Raw genomic sequence first — 9,301 nt, 5'->3', positions numbered from 1 at the left:
TCGCTTCAGTGCATGGCTGCCGGCTGCCATCTTGGTTGTCAGTTAATTTGCATATACTCACTGATTAGCCAATGAAAAGGGTAGCAGTCGTACGCTAATTACCATGTTTCTCTTTTATTAGTGTAGATATTTTTACCAAACATGTTTATAATCAAACAAGTTGTCGGAGCAGGGGGTCATTGTTTGCTCCTTAAATAGCTCCAGCAACACCCTGCAAGAGAGAATGCAGCTTCACACCCTGGGGCAGATGAGTGGGCTCATGTAGCCATTTTTAATGATGTCGTTTCTAGCCTTGATCGACATCAACTTGAACATGTAATTGTGCCGAGTCCCCTCCCGCACCGGAAATTGTTCTGATTAAATTGGTCTGAGGTGCAGAGGGGGGTTGGGGGGGGGGATTCTTTGGAAAGCCCCAAGGGATTCCAAGTGCTATAAAGTTAGGGAGCCAGTTCTCCGCCTGAATCAGCACCTTCATTAAGCACAGGGTCCTCAATGTGCACCACACCCGAATTACGAATTACCCGAGGGCTTGCTAAACCAAATTAGTGGCTACCCTGGCGGGGTTTCTGTTTCAGGGCATCTGAAGGTGGGTCCAAGGAAGTGCTTTTCTAGCCACTTCTTGGGGGACACCATGCCGCTGGTTGAGGACCACTGTGCTCGCTGACGGAGCTCTGGGGTCTGGTTGCAGGCGGTCTGGCTGGAATCCCGTGTATTCCTCGCATGAACTCTGATGGAAACCTGCAGGAAGGGGCCTCCGACGGGAAAGGAGTGGGGTTACACCCGCTCCCTACCGCCTTCTGACCTTCCTGTGGTCATTCTGCTGTGCTTATGCTCAGTATTAATTTCCTGTTGCTACTTTCGCAAAGCAGCACAAACCTAAGCAGCTGCAGGCAGCACAGGCATATCGGACAGTTGTGGACGTCGGAAGTCCAATGCGTTAAGTGGGTCTCCCTGGGCTAAAATGGAGGAGCGGGCAGGGCGGTGGTTTCCTGTGGAGGCTGCTGGGGAGAATCCCTTGCCTCGCCTGTCCCAGCTTCCACACCTGCATTCCTCCACTCACCGCCTCTTCCGTCAGCAGAGCCAGCGGTGGCTGGGGAGGCCTTTCTGACCTCATAACGCTCTGACATGGACTCTGCTTCTGACTCTTCGCTCCACTTCTAAGGCCCCTGTGATGACACTGGGCCCACCTGGAAGATCCAGGACAATGTCCCTACCGTAAGGTCAGCTGATTTCTTCAGTTTTGGGCCATCATTTTGCCTATCCCACCTGCTTCTGGACTCCTGACTCCAGAGCAAAATCTTGAGTGTGAAACCAGCTCTCCCACCTGGTAGCTGCGTGCGGTACCTGGGACAGGTGACTGACCTTCTCCAAATTTCTGGATGTCAAGGAATTGAAGCGCCTACCTCACAGGGTTAAAATAGGATTAAGTATGTGGATATTTAATTATAGACTCTATATATAGACATAGGCGTAGATGTAGACATAGAGACTAGACAGAGACTAGACATAGATATGCCAGATCCTGACAAAGGGATTCTAGAAAATCTTAAGCTATTATTATAATAATTGTTATAATTATCATCATTTTCATTTTTTTAAGAGTTATAAACTCTGCCATAGTCACCCCATCCCTACTTCACAGGCAAACACTGTGAAATGCCCTTCAGAGACACCCAATGGATTTATAAACATATGCAGAAATATAATCTATTTGAACAAGTGGTAGATTACAACTCATACCTTTCTGGAAAATATTTTCATTTACATCAGTTTCCTCACTCTTTTAAACTGCGGTATCATTTCTGTTGTATGACTGTACTTCAATTTACTTAGCCATTTAATAATGAACATTTTGTGTTCACTTCTCTTGCAATTACAAACAGGGCTGTTACTGATATTCTAATAAATCAATAAGTTTATACATAGCCCTTTTTTTCTCTTATAGAAATTCCTAGAACTGAACCTTTTGAATCAAAAGTAACATACAGCCCAGCCGGTATGACTGAGTGATCGAATGTCAACCCAAGAACCAGGAGGTCATGGTTTGATTCTGGTCAGGGCACATGCCTGGATTGTGGACTTGATCCCCAGTAGGGGGCGCGCAGGAGGCAGCTGATCAATGATTCTCTCTCATCATTGATGTTTCTATCTCTTTCTCTTTCTCCCTTCCTCTCTCTGAAATCAATAAAAATCTATTTTGATTTTTTTTAAAAAGGTAACATACATTTTAAAATGTGATATATATTGCAGATTTGTCTGTTGAGAGCTTTTATATATTTTCATTCCTGTATGTGAGTGTTCACACATGCTTGGCTGGCTCAGGGCATCAAGCATTTGCTTTTCTGCCACTGGGGTAGGTGAAAACAGTATTTCAGACACTTGAATAGCTTCTCTCATTATGAGTGAACCAAATATGCCAACATATTCCTTTTCAGTTAACCACCAATTTACGCCCCTCATTCCTGTTTCTTTGGGATGGTTGATTTTTTCCCCTTAATGATCAATGTATGGGATTTCATCACAGTTTAAGGAACTATCTCTTTTATGAAATATGAATTGCAAACATTTTTCTCACTTTGTTTGCTTTCAGTTTTGCCTTACAGAAATATTTGACTTTTAGTTGGTTGGATTTATAAATCGATTATGACATCACAGTTTGGTACTATATTTCGAAAGTCATTTCCTATCTTAGGTTATAGAATAAAAATTCCCATTTTCCTTGAATAATTTCATTATTTTATTTGTGTTGTTTAGATCTCTGGAACTTGTTTGATTCTATGAATTCAGTTGGGATGCAATTTCAAGTTTTTCTAGAAGTTCCAGTTGCCTCAAGACCATTTATTGAATAATTGACTACTTTCTACTGATGCCCAATACCATTTTATCACATGCTAAACATTTATTTATTAAAAAATAAATACCTTTCGAGTCTCCCCTTTCTGTTCCATTTGTCTGCCTATCCGCCTACCCTGCCACAGCCTTGAAATGTATTTAAATCCCTGGAAGGTTTATCTCTGCATTCTTGACGCCCTTCTCCCCTCTGTGTGCCACTTCTCATACCAGGAACAGAATCCAAGCACAGAAGAGAAAGTCCTCAGGACATGGGGAGAGCTTCGGCCGAAACAGATTAGAGAAAGCAGCCGATCACCCTTATTTCTCGTGAGCAGGCAGCCGTGGTGCCAGACCGCCTTGTGGGCCCCCATGTCCCTTTGCATTTCAGTATATGATTCTGCTCATTAGGATGCAGTTCTCTTTGCCCCAGTGGGCAGGGGTGTGGGGCCACTCAGGGACGTTGCTCCCAGTTGGGGCCTCCTACACAGTGAAGTGGCTCTCACGTGATAGGAGCAGTCCCAGCCCAGGGCTCGGCCGCCCTTGCACTGCAGGCAGACACAATGACCGCCTCTGCTGATCCCGGGAGCAGGCTGCTGCTTCCTCCTGGTGAGTGATCAGTTCATCTCCTGATGCTTTTCGTTAGGGTCATTCCCAGGAGGGCAAGGGCTGTGTGCTCTGTAGCCCTCGGTGCTCCTTGCATAGTGAGACGCTGTGTAAATGTTTCCTAACAGATTGTTAACCATTCTTAGGAAAGAGAATGGGTAGCACTTTAGGGACCCTATTTGTATCTATTTCTCATCACCGTCAGCAGTGCTGGCTATGTACCGACATTGTACTAACCAACACCCAGAGGCTTGTTAGGTTTCCCCTCCTACCGCCCTGGATCGGGAGATGGGCCACGGTCCCCAAGGATGGCTGGGGGCGGGGGGGGGGCGTGGGGGCAGAGGACGCTCCCCGAAGCAGTTGTGAAAATGCAGAGGAAAGCAGGCATTTTGTGCAGTGAGGCCGGAAAGCCATTTGCCAGTCGGACTGCAGAATCCCCCGCACTGCAGCTGTCAGCTTGTCAGCGTGACCTTTCCTGGTGGCACATGCCCTGGAATCTCCTGTCACAGGAGACAATGGGACAGAACCTGCTTTTCAGCTGGTGTCCCCGTCCTCCTTACCTTCTCAAGGAAGAAGACCACCCCAAGGAGAAAAGGGGGCATAGGTATCGCCTATCGACCCCCTGAGCTCAGAAAACAGGCAGAGAGTTTACACATGCATGAGGCCTCATTTGATGCAATTTTGTACGAGTGCGTGATAGTCCGTGTGTGTGTGTGTGTGTGTGTGTGTGTGAGAATTATGTGCACACTCCTCACATACTCACATGCACACAGCCTTGTCCGTTCAGAAATAGGGCAGCCATCTTTCTGTCTCACGCTGGGGATGGAAAGATTACAAATATCAGAACTCATTTTAAATGTCATTCTGAATCTAATGTGGAATTACCTAATTACATCTAATTGAAGAACTGAGACATAAACTACTAATTTCAGCCCCAGCCAGGATTTTGCAGATTTGCCCCATTTTCCTGTATAGAATATAGCACTTGGCACTGATCCTAGATCAGACCTTTTTTGCAGCTGCATTGCTAAGTATTCGCCTTGAGAGGGAAGCGTTTGCGTCATGCATCAAGAAAAAAAAAAATCGCGCCATATCCCATTTCTTTTTTTTCTTCTGGGAGAGAACTCTCACACATTGATACCCCACAACCCCGTAGCACCCCCTGCTTACCTGAGCGCCAATACCATATTGTGTGCTTGATGTCACAACATATAACATTTTGCTCCATACCAAGAGGCAGACAATATAGTTCATACTTTGTATACTACTAAGAGGTGATTATAATAACTGTGGAAACTCACTTTTAAGGTAGAAATATGTTTACATGGTAAACAAGAACTGCAAAGACTATCACTTTCCTTTCTTAACTTCCCTGCAATAGCCTAACCTTACGGACGTCTGTGCGCACACACCTCCCAAACCAACTTGCATAAGATAATAATTGTTCAGAAATCCATTTGCATATTAAATTGTTCTTTTCCAAGTTTGGTTGGTGCATTTACAGGGTATTTCCATTTGGGTGGGTCCTCCCCGCGTTTCCCATTGTGACTTGTAGAGATATTCACTGCCCTAGTCTACATCCGTCATGTGTGTGAGCACGGCGAGCCAAAGGCTGAGGCTGCTCCCAGGGGGAAAAAGCCAGGGCAAGGAGCTGAAATGTTATCCTGAGATTATTCATTTCTTTTATATTTTTAAACATATTTTTATTGATTTCAGGGAGGAAGGGAGAGAGAGCCAGAAACATCAATAGTGAGAGGGAATCATTGACCGGCTGCCTCCTGCCAGCCCCACACTGGGGATCCAGCCCGGCACCCGGGCATGTGCCCTGACCGGGAATCAAACCTCGACCTCCTGGTTCATAGGTCAGTGTTCAACCACTGAGCCGCACCTGCTGGGAGTTCGTTATTCGTTTCTTTTAGGCCCTGGAGGGGAACCATCTGTGTTTTGGAACAGGAAGTTTATGGATGGCTTCTGCAGGGGGAAGCTTAGGGGAAGTGGATGGAGGAGGACATTTCTATGAGGCGGTTGTGTGGTAAACGGCTTCCTAAATTTATAATTATGGTCTGTCCTTAATGTATTCTGTTTCCCCGTTTTGGGGAGCTGTTTAGCATCTACTGTCTTTATTACCGAAACAGAACTGGCAAAAAGAAACACACTCTTGTCTCTTGGATAGTGAAGTCATGATTGACAATCCCACCTGTTAGAGGCAGAGGACAATCCCCGTGTGCTCGGGCTCAGTCCCCGGGGCCGGACGGAGGGGAAACCGATGGTAGGCTGAGGAGGAACTGCAGACCGAGGAGGGGACCTTCAGGGGAGCAAAGGCACAGGCGGGGCCCTGCCCTCTGGGGTCAGGCTCTCAGGAAAGATGGCCCTGCTGCTGTCTCTTCCTTGGGATCCTTGGTCAGGGTCTGGACCTGGTGTTCCGAGGACTCAGGCAGACTCTCCGTCTCTCTCAGATCTGGGTGGGACCTCCCCGGCTTTACCATTTCTGGCCCTCAGATTGGTAGGACCGGAAGGTTCCATTGAGCCATCCAGTGTGGGGGTTAGGACTGGGAGGCTCTGGCCCCGCTTCCGTTCTAGGCCCAGACCTCAATCAGAAGAGTGTCTTCAAGGCTCCAGGTGGCCCATTCTAATAACATAGATGATAACTATTAATAAAAGGAATAGCTACCACATTCTCCAAGTGTTCTCTAAACAGAATCCTTCCTTCTCAATTCATTCAATCCTCTGTGTTACCTCCCATGGTAGTTCTTGTTATATAGGGTGGCACTGAGACTCAGAGAGGTCAAGCAAGTTGTTCAGTGTGGCACAGCCAGGACTCAAACCTGGGCATCTGGACTCCAGAGCTTTAACATTTGCTATTGGTCCTTTATTAGAATGCCTTCCTCCATGTGTCTCCCTTGAGACCTCTCATTGAGTTGAACAATGAGTCAGAAGTTCAAAGAATTAGGATTTTGGGTGCCAATCTCATCATGACCTTCAATGCCATCACCCATGATGTCATTCACATGACAGCTACATGTCCCAAGAATTTATGTTTATGGGATATTTTCCACCCTGTAGCCCAGATTGCCTTACAGCCAAATATTGCTGTTTTCTCTGTATTTAATATGGGTTCCCCTAACCAAGACATATATGATTCATCCCACTGACTTTCCTAAGCTTCAGACTTGTTGATGTGGCGGCCTTTGCTGGGGACCCACATGGTCAGAGAGAGCAAGTGTATATGTCAAAGGTCAAAGGCCACGCTGTAAGCATGGACCAGGGCTTTGGAGAGAGTCGGAGTCCTTACTGACCCCAGCTGCTGGGGCTCCCTCCTCTTTTCTCCTATTACCAGCTCAGGAGAGAAGACCTTGAAGGATTCGGAGATAAGAGCCCTTCTCCAAGGACTGGGCCACGGTGAAAGCTAATGAGGTCAGTGGTCCTGCCTGGTTCAGGCTGAGGCATTCAGCACGGGGACAAGGTGCAGAATGGCAGGTTGTGGTTGAAGACGGCTCGGTGGCTCTGCTGTGTGCAGGGGACTCAGACTCAGCCAGCATCTGTCGGAGGTCCCCAGCACATGCTTACGAAGCACTCAGCACTGAATTCTTCATGTTCAAACATCTGCAGTATTGCTCATCCTGTCTTCTTGAGATAGCTTTCTCTTCATGTGAACTTGAAACTTTCTATTTTGAACTCAATCTTTCAGACTCAACTATAGTCCATTTGCATTAACAGCTGAACAGCCTCACCCGCTGGCTGGCTGATATTAACAGCTCTGGGCTGGCCGATCATTTCTCACAGGATCTTTGAAAAGTGATCACCCACACTCTGATCCTGTTTTGCCTGAGTATATGTTGGAAGAGCTGATAAGAGCTAATTATCAGAGCACTACCTGCTCTCACAGGTGCCTTAATGTCTATATTCTCACTTCATTCTCACAACAGCTCCACAATGTAGGAGGTAATATGAATATCCTCATTTTAGAAATCAGCAAATTGAGGTCCAGACAGGTTAAGCAATTTGCCTGACTACACACAGCTAACGCATGGTAAACTGGGCTGTTGCTAGCCCATTTGGCAACTTGGTGCAAAGAGAAAAAGGTATTTCTGTTTCAGGATACCCCACTTTCATCTGTTGAAAAATTATCAAAATATACCGATTTCATTTATTAGAGCATACAGCCACCCTCCAGAAAAACGTGGCATAAATATGTGAAGTAGGATGTCAATATCTGCAGTGTGTGGGAGTTAAAACCATGATGGCTAACCCTACAACCTTGCACTTTGCACCTGCATTGTAGCACCTTGTGAAAGAACGAAGGTCCGCTATTATCACCAGGCACCAGAAGACACGCTGGTTCCTGAAAAAAAATGTTTTTATTAATTTCAGAGAGAGGAAAGGAGAGCATTGGGTGTCTTTAGAGAAAGGAACTCTAGAGTACACATTTCTCCATTTCCTACCAACCCCAACTTACAAATTAGCATCACTGTGGCTACTTCCCAATATTACAAAAAAAATGACCCATTGATGGATAGCTGGGATAGGTCTTGTGGTAAAGGTACACTCTCCAAAAGATCTTGATATGGTGTCTAATTAGGTATTTCTTGTGACACCTAGTGTGTTGCTGATCACCCATATAACTTCGAGAATAGGAATAATTATGCAAATCCATAACTCTTTCCATGTCTTCTCACACAGGGCAAGTTGGAATTGCTATTTGTAATTATAATTGAGGTGCTGCTATGTTATTTTGTTAATTATTTCCACTTGATGGCCTGATTAGGAAAATTGCTCACTTTGTTCTTCTTGCATAATGTGCCATTAGGAGGAACGAATACTGAAGGGTCTGTGCCCTGAGCCCCCAGCTGAGCAGCTGTCCCAGAGAGAGCCTGGCAAAGCCATGTCCAGTAAGACTGAGTTCAACCACTTTTTAGAAAAGAGTCTCTATCTTTTTTAAAAATACGTTTTTATTGATTTCAGAAAGAGGAAGGGAGAGGGAGAGAGAGAGAGAAACATCAGGCATGAGAGAGACTCATCCATTGGCTGCCTCCTGCACGCCTCCTACTGAGGATTGAGCCCACAACCCTGGCATGTGACCTGACCAGGAGTTGAACTGTGACCTCTTGGTTCATGGGTTGACACTCAACCACTGAGCCACACCTAACCAGGCTGAGTTCAGCCACTTCATGTTAAATCCGAAGTTCACATAATCTGTTTTTCAAGGTAGGTATTTAGGTTAAATCTGAGACATTGGGAAGTTTTACGTTTGCTATTTTACATTTGCTAATGTTTTGCCATGTTTGCATTCCCGTTTGGGGCATGTCAACATTCTCTCTCTGCATACAAACTGGTCATTCACACAGGCTCTGGCTGTGCCAGCTGAGAGGGTGGACATTTCTTCCTATGGTGTCGGTCAGTAGGACTGTAGATGTATTATCTCCCGGTGGACTTCGTGTGGTATTAACATTCAGAACAGGAATGACCTGTCACTGAATCATCATGTGTGTGCAAACACTCTTGCGAAGGAAAATAGTGATGAGAGGTCGGTAGGGAAAGGTGTGGAATTGCCTGGGCCGAGCAACTTCGATGTGAGGCCGGGAACTCAAGGGAAGACTGGGATGAAAGACCAGTGAGATGGATGTTATCCGGTGGGTCTAGATTTATCAGGTGATCACTTTGTAAATTATACGAATATCTAATCATTGTGTTGTATACCTGAAGCTAATATAATCTTGTATGTCAACTGTCATTGAAATATAAAATAATTTTTTTAAAAGTGGAAGACCAAGGTGGGAAGCAGAGAGGGGTCCAGATGTGCCCTGAAAGTCACTAGCCCCTCCCAGGTGAAAGCTGTGGCTTTGACTCGGGTGATATTGTCCAGTCT

At 45.7% G+C, this 9,301-nt stretch overlaps 1 protein-coding gene across 2 annotated transcripts in view; it reads left to right on the top strand.

Moving 5' to 3' along the window:
* The window catches only part of DSCAM (Down syndrome cell adhesion molecule), a 474,915-nt gene that overhangs the window by 241,299 nt on the left and 224,315 nt on the right, over positions 1-9,301 (top strand). The window contains exon 1 of one of the 2 annotated variants that reach the window (XM_014532930.1): positions 3,379-3,438. The exons of the other annotated variant lie outside the window; for it this stretch is intronic. Within the exon in view, the coding sequence (XP_014388416.1) occupies positions 3,393-3,438 (46 nt within the window). The 5' untranslated portion in view covers positions 3,379-3,392. Of the gene's footprint in view, positions 1-3,378; positions 3,439-9,301 lie in introns of those variants that run through there. 2 annotated transcript variants of the gene reach the window in all.

Source organism: Myotis brandtii, unplaced genomic scaffold (assembly GCF_000412655.1).
Source record: "Myotis brandtii unplaced genomic scaffold, ASM41265v1 scaffold923, whole genome shotgun sequence".
Lineage (NCBI taxonomy): Eukaryota > Metazoa > Chordata > Mammalia > Chiroptera > Vespertilionidae > Myotis > Myotis brandtii.
The sequence above is the reverse complement of the archived record's forward strand: the minus strand, read 5'-3'. Positions and strand labels throughout refer to the sequence as shown.